This window comes from Sinocyclocheilus grahami, unplaced genomic scaffold (genome assembly GCF_001515645.1).
Source record: "Sinocyclocheilus grahami isolate Dianchi unplaced genomic scaffold, SAMN03320097.WGS_v1.1 scaffold1030.1, whole genome shotgun sequence".
Lineage (NCBI taxonomy): Eukaryota > Metazoa > Chordata > Actinopteri > Cypriniformes > Cyprinidae > Sinocyclocheilus > Sinocyclocheilus grahami.
In genome coordinates, this window is record NW_015506209.1 from 148,562 (window position 1) to 162,110 (window position 13,549).

Consider the following 13,549-nt stretch of genomic DNA (forward strand, 5'->3'; position numbering starts at 1 on the left):
AATCAATCTAAAGACTGGTGCATGAAGAGAATCATTTGATGCCCCTTGTGGCTCTCCTTTACTGTGACTTTTGCCCCTTGCGTGTGTACTTGCTCATTTAAAAAAAAAGGCTCATGAAGAGTTATGAAAAAATGAGCGCATAAAAGGATGCATGATATTCTAGGGTCCCAGTTTTATCAAACTCCAAAACTTTGACTGAAAGACATATGCGACCTCAACTTTACCACAAGCTCCTTTCTTAAATGCCAAGACTGGAACTTTGATGTTTAATCTATTTATTTCACTTGAAGTCGTTTTTTTATTATCATTTTTATGATTAGCATGCAGAGCTCAGAGTAAACTCTAAAGCCACATAACATTATGGCAGTAATGACAAAATATAAAAAAGTGATTGTTAAACTATACCAATATTTCTAGAAAACCTAAACATTGATTTGATACCCATTTTTACCCTAATTAGTCGGAGTGAGTTGGCATGCATTAAACAGGGCATCAACAATGAATCAAATCAAATTACTCTGCAAAATTTGTCTCAATTTGTTGTCATTCACTGTCCAGTGGCGTGGAGGTTACAGCAAAACACTGAAACGCAAATGTTAGTTCAAATGATAATCAAAGAAGAAGAAGAAACTCAAGAAGGCCTTCGTTTTTTATTTTAGAGTTACAGTATATATTATTTATATATGAATATCGCAAACTTTATTTTGTAAAAATTAAATACAATATTTATTTTACAATTTTAAATAACTTTTAAAAATGATTTTGAGATATCAGCCAAGATTTGTAAATAAATAAATACATATTTTACAATCTTGGATAACCTTAAAAAGTTCATTTTGGGATTTCAGTTAAGACTGTCAAATAAATAAAATTAAGTTTTTGACCAAGATGTGTTGTCTCCTAAATACAGTCAAGACTGTTAATGCAATTAATTACATTTTGGCTAACCTTAAAAAAAAAAACAATTTTGAGATTTGACTTTGAGTTTATCACATGGGCCAGCCAGGATGTGGTCTGAAAAAGTCAAATCTGTTTTTATTTTTTAATCAAATCACATTTTGTCACATCATAAAGGCAGAAATCACCAGATGTGATGTGAATACAGCAATCAGACAGGAATCGTGTTTAAAACTTACGTTTGCGAACAGCCTACTAAACACACAGTCTTGTGTTTGCGAAGGCGTTGTAAACATAGCTAATTTAGTACGGTGGTGTATTTTTTTGCGCTTCTCAGAGTGTTATCAGGTCATCCCAGCATCTCTAAGTTGTTTTTTCATAGATGATTATGACTGGAACAGACAGCCTTGGAATCCAGAAGAGCATGAGACCTTCATGCGGGGCTGAGCCACCTCCGGGATCAATGTCTGCATTTTGTTGATCAAGAACTGCAGATCCACCATGCAAGATGCATTTTGTTTGCTAAATAATTATCTGAAGTCTCTATTCATTTGCGGATTTTTCACACACAAACAGAATGCATGATAATGACGCAGTATGGTTGAATAACATCTTCAGTCTTTATTTGGCACAATAGGTGATTAACAGAGTGCAATGGCTTCTGGTGCTTCTCTATTTAATGCATGCATTGACTTTTAATGTCAGTTTCCCTCTAAATAGAGTGCTATGTAGAAATATTTTGGTAACACTTTAGTTTGGGGACAAATTCTTACTATTAACTAGTTGCTTATTAGCATTAACATAATTCTAGCATATTGGCTGTTTATAAAGCACATATTAATGGCTTATTCTGCATGACCTTTTTTTAGATCCATTAATCCTTTCCTGTACTTAAAGTTTAGGTAAAAGTTGTAGTTAATACTTAGTTATTAGTGCGATGTAGTCTCCAAACTAAAGTGTGACCAATATTTTAGAGGATTAAAAAGTTTAAAATGATAGATGCACTGACAATTAAATAAATAATGTCCACATTTTTACCATGTAATAAATGTAGCTTTAACCTATTAGTCATTTTATAGTGTATACTACACATGGCCATAAAGTTGTATGTGCCTTCAATGATAGTTCACCCAAAAATGTAGCCATCCTCTTATCATTCTAACCTGAGATATGTCTGACCCAATAATGGAAGTCAATGGTAACCAAAATATCATCTTTTGTGTTCCACACAGTTTACGGTTGAGTAATGATGAGAGAATTGTCATTTTTGGGTGAGCTAACTCTTTCATTCTAAACAGAGTTCGTATTTATCGTGGAGTTTGCATGGTGAAATCGCTATAATTCAGTTAATCTGACACTGATTTAACTGTTTTAATTCTGATTAGGGGAGAACAGAGAGTGTCATAACTCACAGAGTGAGCTTTAACAACATCAGTTTGACCAGTTAGAAATGAGCTGAAACAAACTTGTTTCTATACCAAATTTCACACCGAAATTGCTAGTAAATTTCACAAATAATTTTTACAGTGATAGTGATACAGAGATGAAGATTACTTTTGCTTCTAAGCTTCTAATTTCAGTTGTGGCACATTTTACTTTCCAGCAGATTTTCTCATTTGTAACAGACAAATATGGGTTGAAAAAATGTGTTACAACAATTCTTGGGGGAAAAAATGTCTTTGAAAATGTAAACAAAGCAATAAAACATCACAAATTGATAAAAAAAATAAATTAAAAAAAAGCAAAATGTTATTTGGAATATAATGATTTTTAAAGCATGCTTTGTGAAAAGTTTAACTTTATTTATTAATACTTACTCTTTTCCATGCATTCAGTTTTACTGTCTACACTACAGCATGAGAATTTAAAAGGTAAAATAAGGTTTTACCTCCATCTACTGGATAAAGGAAAAAATCTAATATGCACATTGGGTTTATCCGTAGAAATGGCAAATTACTGACGTGGCGATTAATTATCATTACTGAATATAGTAATTATATATAATTATGGCTTTAGTAATAATTAAATACATATTATAAAAAATACATATTAACCTCAACTACATGAATATATGTTGTGATAGTACATAAAGTGGGCATGCAACATGAAAAAAAGATAACGAGGAAGAAGCTCATAATTCCTCATCCTCTTTTTTTTATGTTGCACAGAGAGCAAGATTTCACTCAAATATTTCTTAGGGTAGGTTTATTTTTGAAAGTCACTTTCTGTATCACACATTAAAAACCTTGCTGTATGTATGCATGTATAAATAAACAACGTGGGAAAAGTACCAAATTCTTTAGCCACAAAAAAGCTTTTACAAATTTTACAAACATAAATTACAAACTTTAAAACAGATGACAACTTGCCCCAACCTGGAAATGATCCTTTATTTTATTGTTTGTCCAACAGCTAAAGTAAAATATGATGATACTGTAGCTTTAGTTTAGTATAATACTAATCACTAAATAAATCTATTCTACAGTTCCTACAACCACAAGCAAACATACTGTGTAGGCCTAAGACCACTGCTAGAGAAAACACACATCTGTGCACGTGTGATTCAAATCAAGTTATACACAAAAACCTTCTCGTGGGACAACTAGCCCCGGTTGTTCCTACCTTATGTGTCTGTGGTGTAGCCTACATTCAGTGTGCTGTTTTCCAAAAGCACTGCAAGCAGATCGTAGAATTATCTCATGTCCCTCAAAAGCATCGTAACTTCAGTAGTAACATTTACCTGAAATCCACCACAGACAGAGTGTTAGTACATGGCGAGTCAAAGACAAACGCCTAAAGGTGCATTCAGTTATTTTTATGTGCTGACTATGAAAAAAAACACTATAATATAAAATACTTGCTATTACTTTATACTTAATATTAATATTAAATGCGTAAAATAGATGAGAATGTCCAATTAAAAGACAATTAACATAATAGATAAGTAACAGACCAATGATTTGTGTGGACCTTAGTTGGTGCAAAAAATAAAAGATAAATTGTGGCACGGGGCATGGTAGAAATTAAGCTACAGATGTTTCTTCACATATCGTGCTAGAACAAGAGATGGCGCTACTCGCCTGTTTCAATAAACTCCCAGAATTCAAAACGCTTTATTACTAATTATAAGCTGTAGATGGCGCAACGTGCTTTTAAAATGGTAATCGATATGCCCATCCCTAGTATAACGTTTAGTTTAGACTATTACAGCTAATTACCCCCCAACTTCGTGTACATATAGACTTTTTACTTCCTTTGGTAGTAATGTGGTCATACACATGATCTAACGGTTACATTAAGGGAAATAACACTTAGTTTGGAGTCCACAACAGAAACCATAGACGCCAGCGGTGACTCACTGAGGGCAGCTTACTTTAGAAATATTCCACTTTCCTGTAACATTTCGCACATTGATGTGGTGGTATTTTATAGGAAGTGACTCAGGCTTTAGTTTCAAAAGCTTAACAGTCTCCTCACTATCACAGCTTTGAGCAAACAGCACAGAGATAAAGACACAGCATTCACAATAAAGCTGATATCACCTCTCTGCATATCCTCATACTGATAAACCAGACTTGACTTGAACAGACTGGCTTAAACTGAAAAAAAAAATAATTCACTGATCATATATATATATAGAGAGAGAGAGAGAGAGAGAGAGAGAGAGAGAGAGAGAGAGAGCGCGGTGTTGTTATCTTGGTTTGTCCTTTGATAGCATTTGACAAGGTTTGCCATGAACAGTTCATTTAAAACCCCAGCACACTGCAGTTAAAATAATTCAAGAAATATGTGTATAAATAAGTTACTTTATTTAAATAGTCTGGTGTGGAAAAACTACACCAATACTGTACATTTTAGAAGTGCATGTTTCCTCAGAAGATGAAACAAAGTCAGTTAGCATTAGCCTTCACACAGAAAATATCCAAGTCATTTTGTTGGATGGACAAAACATAAGTAGCTGAAAACGTAAACAGTTACTGGTCTGCTAATGTCAAGATTATAAAAAGTCTAATCACAATAAAAACAACAACAAGTGTGCTCAACGTTTGGTAAGAAATACATTAAATACAAGGCCAGGACTAGTTATGGGCTTTAACTTCATGGTAAACGGTATAAAAAAAAAACTAGCCATTTACACCGAGTGTCCTGCACTTGGACACCAAACAGCAAGGCAGTGGCATTTCTGCCCTTGTAACAGACGTGACCATAGAAAAAAGGCTTAAACACAAATGAATCCGTTTTCACTTAGCAAAATGCAACCATAAGTGTCATTCTTTAAAAATCTAATGATAAATGCATTTGTCACATCTGAATGGCCAAAAAAGAAAGCAAAACGCATTCTTCACATGAAAGCTAGAATACTAACCCCTGTGCCCAGACCTTTCCATTTATGCCACTATATTAGTACCGAGTCTTTTTGATCATCACACTTCTCACAGGTGTAAATCACATGGCATAGTCCTCGACTAATAAAAGTTGTCAGCCCTTAATTATCTGTAATTCAGGTGAGTGCTATTACTAATACTAGTTTTGTCATTTTTTAGCAATATATGAATTTATACTGTTGGTGTATAACGTCTTAATAGGAAAAAACCATGAAACTTTACCATTCCATGTTACAGACCAGCTTATACTCTGGTTACACAGTGTTAACAGTGTAACAGTTAATCCTATTCCTTCATTAAAGGATACTGCACACTCTAATTTAACAACACCGCAAGGAAATAGTACAACAAAGAACATGGACATCAATAAATAGGGTGGCACGATTCGGGGGAAACAACCCAATTGTAATTAAAAATACAATTGAAAAAAAGCTCCAGGTTTGCTGTGCTTATCAATACTGAAATATTGAAATATTAAAACAAGAAATATTGCAATTGTAATAGCTCACTGTAAAGTATAATGTATTTATTACTAATGGTCTTATTTTACAGAACAACTAAAATTACAATACTAATTTTTATGGCTTAATTTAAATGTCTTTATTTCTTCTTTTCAACTGTTAAAGGGGTCATATGATGCGATTTCAAGTTTTCCTTTCTCTTTGGAGTGTTCAAAAGCTCTTGGTGCATAAAGAAGATCTGTAAAGTTGCAAAGACTAAAGTCTCAAATCCAAAGAGATATTCTTTATAAAAGTTAAAAGTCAGCCACACCTACCTAACATGACTCGTTCTAACACGCCCCCACATATCTACCTCACTATGTGGAAATATTAGCATAATGCCGCCCAAATGTGCACGCAAAGAAAGAAGGCGTGGTTTCAGGAACAGCAGTCATGTTGATGCAGCCATGTCAGGGAGACGCTGTGTTTCAGTGCGAAAGCAAAAGCACTTTATTTGGCCTTCCGGAAGTAGATGCAATTAGGAATCATTGGTTAAGATTCATTTACAACAGAACAGCACAACCCAGATGTTCGAATTTGTGCAACGCATTTTATGGACGACAGTTTTTTTTAACCTAGAAGAATACAAGGCTGTCTGTGCACAAAGGCTATTTCTAAAAATAAATAAATAAATTAAAAAAAGGGGTCAATTCCGACTTTGCTATGACAATCGGGCACTTCTGAATCAGCGACTGCAAGTATGTTTTGTTACTAGTTTAAGTATTTGCTATTGACTGTTCAAATGCGGAGTTTTGCGCAGCGCAGAGTAACGCGTCGTGTGTGTGTGTGTGTGTGTGTGAGAGAGGAACAGGGTCACATCACAGGAGAGTGAACTGCCTGTCAGAAATCATAGCACGTCAGCTGTCTTAACCGCGGCTTGTGTACTGCATCATCACTGTGTCTGTCACGCGACTCTGTTGCCCTTTCGGGATTGAACTGATGGTAAAACTAATGACATTATTGGCTGTCTTTATGTTTACTTTGAAAGCTGAAGCGATTATGGTAAGGGGTGTTACATTTCCGACACGTGCTTGTGGTGTTCTGCCAATCACAATGCACTGGGTCAGCTGGCCAATCAGAGCAGACTGCGCTTGTCAAAGGAGGGGGCTTTGTTGAAAACTACGTGTTTGAGAGAGGCGGGGCATAGAGAACCTACAATAATGTACAGTATTTGAAAAATAATAAAGCATGTCAACATATTCTGTTACACCAAATAATGATCTTTAAAATAGCATCATATGACCTCTTTAAACCATCTACCATAGATTTTATTTTGGCAGAAAACCACAAGGAGACTGTAAAATCTTTGTTCAAGTCAAAACCCAACTTCGGTTTCATTTTGATTAATCGTGCATCCCTTCCAACAAAGGACACTTTCAGAGCTGTTCTGTAGTTTGCAGCAAGGGTAAACCAATTATTTTTGTTTTTCTTTGTGTGTAGTCCAAATGCATACTTATCCAATCCTTAAACAGACCAGTATTTCGTAACACTGAAGAATCAGTTCAGTCAAACAACATATCAGTTTATATCCAGTCTTTCTTATTTCCACTTTAAACAAGCAAACAACTCAGTCACTAATAATCACTATGAGTCTGATTCTTTGAAAAACCTCTCAAACTTGTCCAAGTACCCGGGCCGATGAGGGAGGAGGAAGTAATGGGTACTGCTGACTTTCTTCCCATCTTCCATGATGGGCAGAATACAGGGGCTCCGGGGAGCTGGCAAGCCCTCACAGCTCTGCTTGAGTTGAGCCTTACTGACATACTCCGGATAGGGAGCAAAGCTCTGAGTAGGAGGCATTACCCCATTGACGTAAATCGGGAGACTTTTTGGACTAATGGCACGCGGTATGACCCGAGGAATGGGCTCCCTTGGCGGCACTTTAGGGGGGTTGTCTGCATCAAAGTCATCGGTTGATGGCCGCCTGCTGTCCATGTTTTCACTGAAGCGAGGACGGATTGGGACGCGAGGCGGGACTTCGGGTTTCTCCTGTGGGTGGCTGTGGGGAGAACAGTAAAGGCCGGTCGGTCTGAAGTTGGCAGCTTTGAAGGATCCGGCAGGGCCAGAATGGGAGCGATGCAGCCGGCGCTGGGGTCTGTCTTGGCTCTGTGTAATTGTGTGCTCCCATTGAGGTCCTTCGTGATACGCAAAATTTATCTGACCGTTTCCCCGAAAACTGCGCCTCCCCGGCAAGCCGTACTGGAAGGACGGGGTTTTAGGCACCAGACATTGGCTCTCAGAGGTGCTGGTGAAAAACTCCACCTCATCGTCTTCTGCTTCATCAGAGGAGAGGTCGCCTATGTCCGGGAGGGGTGGGAGGGGCTTAGTTCTTCTCCTGGGCGAACAAGGGGGTATGTGTTCGTAAACAGACAGTTTCTGTAAGGACGGAACCACCTGGTCTCCTGCAGGTGGGTGGCACTGAGAGGAAAACAGCAGCTGTGTAGGATTGGGAGTCTTGGGAGATAGACATGGAGAACAGGAGCCAGACGTCTTTCCTGTGATGTAAAACACAGAGGGAAAAAAATGAGGATTTAAGCACAAACCCTTGAAAATAGCACCTCATTTAAGGTATTTTTCAATGTCTCCATCTCTTAAAATGGTGTCAGCCTCAACATAGCGAGTTTATCAAAGGATTCACTTATCAGCAGAGCAAATGACAATTGTACACTTCCTATAACCTTCTACGCTTCCTAAGAAACATCCGCAGCAGGCTTCGAGAACAGAGGGTGACCAGACTGTGATATAGTTGATCAAATTCAATATCAAGCACTCACTTACTTTCAAAGTCCACGTTTGCAGAGGTTTGCTGATACATTCTCAAGCTGTGGTCCATGGACTCCGAACCAAATCCAAAAAACAGCCTACAACAGACAAAAAATGGAAGGTGTCAATTCTGGAGATGTAGATCTCTCAATATATAACACAGCCAGTTGAGCTGAGGACTGCAGCTCACACTCACTTATCCATGGTGTCGTGGTCATGGTGTTGATTCCAGCACGGTTGGGCTGAGGCCATAATGTAAAAGAGAGTGGAGGCTAGTTCAGGCCTGTGGGGGTCTCCACCTTCCTTGAACCTGCAGAACTCATAATCCAGCCATGGGTAACCAAGTCAGGCCTTCTATGCTCCACTTTTCCAACAGCAATGGAAAAAACTGTATAAAGAAAGAAAAAGTGGTTTGAATATACAGTAGGTGAGAAGAGAAAGTTATCTTGTCAAAAAACGCAAATTTTTGTAATAAAGACGAGAAATTCTTAAAAATGTTATCTTTATTCAAAGCTCAAGATGCAAACTAAATGTTTCATTGTCCCTCTTTTAAAAAGGGACCACTTTTTTAAAGAAATGAATACTTCTATTCAGTAAGGACACACTAAATCAGGGATCCTCAAATCTGGCCCACGAGATCCACTTTTCCTCTTTTAAAAAAAAAAAAAAAAAAAAGAGTTTAGCTCTAACCCTAATCAAACACACCTGAGCATGCCTATCAATGTTTTCAGGATCATTAGAAAACTCACAGGTAGGTGAGTTTGATCAGAGCAAGATTTAAGGAACCTTGCACTAAATTGATCAAAAGTGACCGTATCAACTGTATATAATTTTTTTTCCCAACCAAATAAAACCTTGAGATATAACGTAACTTTGTTGTAGAATATTGTTGTGTATAATGTCCAATAATATGCTTGTTCAGAAATTGTGACAAAAACTTGATTATTAAAAATAACGTCTTTCTCATTAAACCTCATTTAAATAAATTCATATTTGAATGTTAATTTTTTAAAAGCCCAAATATTTGAATATAATATTTTTGAAAAATGCCCATCCCTAACAAAAATATTAAGCATTAAAAAAATTATATAATAAAAAATATATAAAAAATTATAATTCAACACACATATATACATATACACATATATATACACATATACATATATATATATATATATAAAAAAATAAAAAAAAACACTTTGAGCACCAAATCAAAGAATGATTTCTGAAGGATCATGTGAGACTTAAGACTAGAGTAAAGGCTGCTGAAAATTCAGCTTTACCAAAGGAATAAATTACATTTTAAAATATATTAACATAGCAAATGGTTTTTCATAATACTATTTCATAAAGCAATGAATGCCCTAATTAAAATCTAAATTACCTATTTAAACAGGACAAAAACATTACACTACAATGTTCTTTGAAGAAATGGGTTGTCTTGCAAAAGCCACATGTGACTTAAGATAATTTTTTTAATGCAGTTTTTCTATTGTTATATATGGGCAGGCAGATATAACAAACAGCTCAGCTATGAAGCTGCAGTGATGCAACATCAGTTCTTTAAGACATTACACCACAACACAATAAAGCATCTGTGCTAGAAAACAAAACCATTCAGTGAGAAATGTGCTGGAATGCCTGGGTGCAAGTCAGAATGTAATCAATGAAATACCCATGCAGGCTCCATTATGCAACTTATCACATGCTCGGCCTCTGCTTTGCCGCAGTCAGAACCGTGAAAGGCAGAAACTAACAATCGTCAATTCTCCCAGTAAAGACCTCCATGCAGATGCGACGCTAAAGCATAAACGGTTCTTTGTGCGTTTGCGTTGGGGAGAATGTCTGTGCATTTGCAACATCAGTCAGCTCTTATCCGTGAGGTTAAAGCCCTGCCATAAAGGCATGAAAGAGGTGTTAGGTAGGACGTCACCAGCGGGGCCTGGGACAGCAGCCAAAGAGGACGTCTGATCCACTACTCACAGCATCTACTATGCCAAATAGTACAGGGGGGCAAATTATGTATTAAAACCTAACACCACATAAGAACAAAAAATTAAGCTTTCATTATAAATCTACACAGAACTTGGACAGGAAATAAATTGACTTTTTACAGTAAAAAGTGCAGTTTATGTTTTTAATCCTGTCCAAACAAAGTGTGGTTAAAATAAATAAATAAATGCACACAAGCATATAAAACCTTGCAAGCAATGTGGCACTAAAAGTTTAGATATTGTTATAGCATACAAACATTTATAATTAGTTGTATGTCTAATCACAGTGTAAAAGACTACCAAGTATCAGCAAAAAAAAAAAAAAGGACCAGAGCTATCTTGTGTGTGTGTATGTGTGTATATACACATTATATTAAATTAGATATTAGCCTAGATTAGATTATATCCCTGCTATCATATTATTCAGATATGAATCTGTGATTGCAGTGCATTCATATTATATTGTATTACAATATAATATAATATAAATACACTGCACATTATTATTAATATTCAGATAAGAATCGCTGTGATTGCAGAGCATTTATATTATAATATAACATTTCATTACATTACATTATATTAAACATTTTACAAGAAAGTTAGCTTTTATTTGTTTGAAGTTGGCTGTTTTATAATATTTACTTTAAGAAGTATTTCCCTTGGCTGAGAAAAAAAATGTATAAGTTATGTAAGTACTATACGCATCTATACATATTTTTTCACTCATTATTATTATTATTTTAATGTCACTGTACCTCACCTTAATTAATTCTTTCTCCTAATGATATAATAACATAATAATATATGCAATAATATTAAAGCCCATTAGACACTCCCACTTAACTAAAGAGATTTCAGTCCCCTCTAAATCAATAGGCCTATGTGACAGACTGTAAACAAGAAAGATGAACACCTAAACACAAAACAGAAACATACAGTGGGCACTTTGATTAGATGTATAGCTAGTTATGAATGTTGGTATGCAATGATATTTGATACTTTTATCTGTGCATTGCTGGCCAGGTTCCATAGGCAAGTAAATAAAATCAAAAATAGGTAACAGAAAAGCAGAATCAGCTGGAGGCAGGAGGCTGTCAGCCGCGCACTCGCGATGAATCCATAAGAGAGGAGAGGACGTGCAAGAGTTCATCACGCTGTGGTCAATGATAAACTAGGTTACTAGCTACTACACAGGACAGATCGTACTCAACTGGTTACCTTTTTTATTGCAAGTATAAACACTTAACTTCAACAATTGGACATTGGATGACATGTAACATTGGATGACATTATGAATACAGAAATTATATAGGAAGACAAAGAAGAAAAAATAAATAAAAATACATAGATAAAAACAAAAAATACATACTCGACTGGTTACGGTCTTGTAAACAGTTCCCTAGAGTAACGTAGGGCAGCTTGTAAAATGCGAAATTGCAGTGGGAATATAAAGATAATCTGATATGTGGACAGGTTTTCTACATCTATTTCAACACACACCTATTGACAAACCCTTTCTGACTCAGTCAGGTGCGACTCATCTCGTACTATATTCCAGTCTAAAGAACAGTCATAATAGGAGTTGCACATAAACTGTGAATTGCACTGGACATTTTGACATATTCATCTGTATGATGAATGTAAAAACACAAGCAACTTAAAACATATGTAAAGCTACTTACAGGATAAATGTTTCGCAGGGTAGTGTTTATAGATGCTCTCTTATATCCAGTACAACTTAGACGAGTGCTGTGAGTAATCCCGGAGTTTCTTCATAAAACTTTCCCAACAATAAATTAAACAAAACGCACGTGTAGTAATATAGGCTACTCTGCCGCTCAACTTGTCGCTTTCATCACGGAAAGCAGCGAGCTAGAAGCATTCACTCATTATTATTATTATTTTAATGTCACTGTACCTCACCTTAATTAATTCTTTCTCCTAATGATATAATAACATAATAATATATGCAATAATATTAAAGCCCATTAGACACTCCCACTTAACTAAAGCGATTTCAGTCCCCTCTAAATCAATAGGCCTATGTGACAGACTGTAAACAAGAAAGATGAACACCTAAACACAAAACAGAAACATACAGTGGGCACTTTGATTAGATGTATAGCTAGTTATGAATGTTGGCATGCAATGATATTTGATACTTTTATCTGTGCATTGCTGGCCAGGTTCCATAGGCAAGTAAATAAAATAAAAAATAGGTAACAGAAAAGCAGAATCAGCTGGAGGCAGGAGGCTGTCAGCCGCGCACTCGCGATGAATCCATAAGAGAGGAGAGGACGTGCAAGAGTTCATCACGCTGTGGTCAATGATAAACTAGGTTACTAGCTACTACACAGGACAGATCGTACTCAACTGGTTACCTTTTTTATTGCAAGTATAAACACTTAACTTCAACAATTGGACATTGGATGACATGTAACATTGGATGACATTATGAATACAGAAATTATATAGGAAGACAAAGAAGAAAAAATAAATAAAAATACATAGATAAAAACAAAAAATACATACTCGACTGGTTACGGTCTTGTAAACAGTTCCCTAGAGTAACGTAGGGCAGCTTGTAAAATGCGAAATTGCAGTGGGAATATAAAGATAATCTGATATGTGGACAGGTTTTCTACATCTATTTCAACACACACCTATTGACAAACCCTTTCTGACTCAGTCAGGTGCGACTCATCTCGTACTATATTCCAGTCTAAAGAACAGTCATAATAGGAGTTGCACATAAACTGTGAATTGCACTGGACATTTTGACATATTCATCTGTATGATGAATGTAAAAACACAAGCAACTTAAAACATATGTAAAGCTACTTACAGGATAAATGTTTCGCAGGGTAGTGTTTATAGATGCTCTCTTATATCCAGTACAACTTAGACGAGTGCTGTGAGTAATCCCGGAGTTTCTTCATAAAACTTTCCCAACAATAAATTAAACAAAACGCACGTGTAGTAATATAGGCTACTCTGCCGCTCAACT

The 13,549-nt window shown here is 36.0% G+C and overlaps 1 protein-coding gene across 2 annotated transcripts; it reads right to left on the reverse strand.

Moving 5' to 3' along the window:
• Window positions 1-7,018: 7,018 nt before the first annotated feature.
• LOC107565833 (ERBB receptor feedback inhibitor 1-like) lies at window positions 7,019-13,549 on the reverse strand. Of its 2 annotated transcripts, none has more exons than XM_016251114.1 (4): window positions 13,388-13,549; window positions 8,742-8,933; window positions 8,561-8,643; window positions 7,019-8,277 (listed from the first exon to the last, which is right to left on the reverse strand). In XM_016251114.1, the coding sequence occupies exons 2-4, from the start codon at window positions 8,795-8,797 to the stop codon at window positions 7,367-7,369; spliced, it is 1,050 nt and encodes a 349-aa protein (XP_016106600.1). In that variant the 5' UTR covers window positions 8,798-8,933; window positions 13,388-13,549; the 3' UTR covers window positions 7,019-7,366. The 2 variants fall into 2 exon arrangements, with proteins under 2 accessions (XP_016106600.1, XP_016106599.1); XM_016251113.1 differs by lacking the exon at window positions 13,388-13,549 and adding an exon at window positions 12,225-12,386.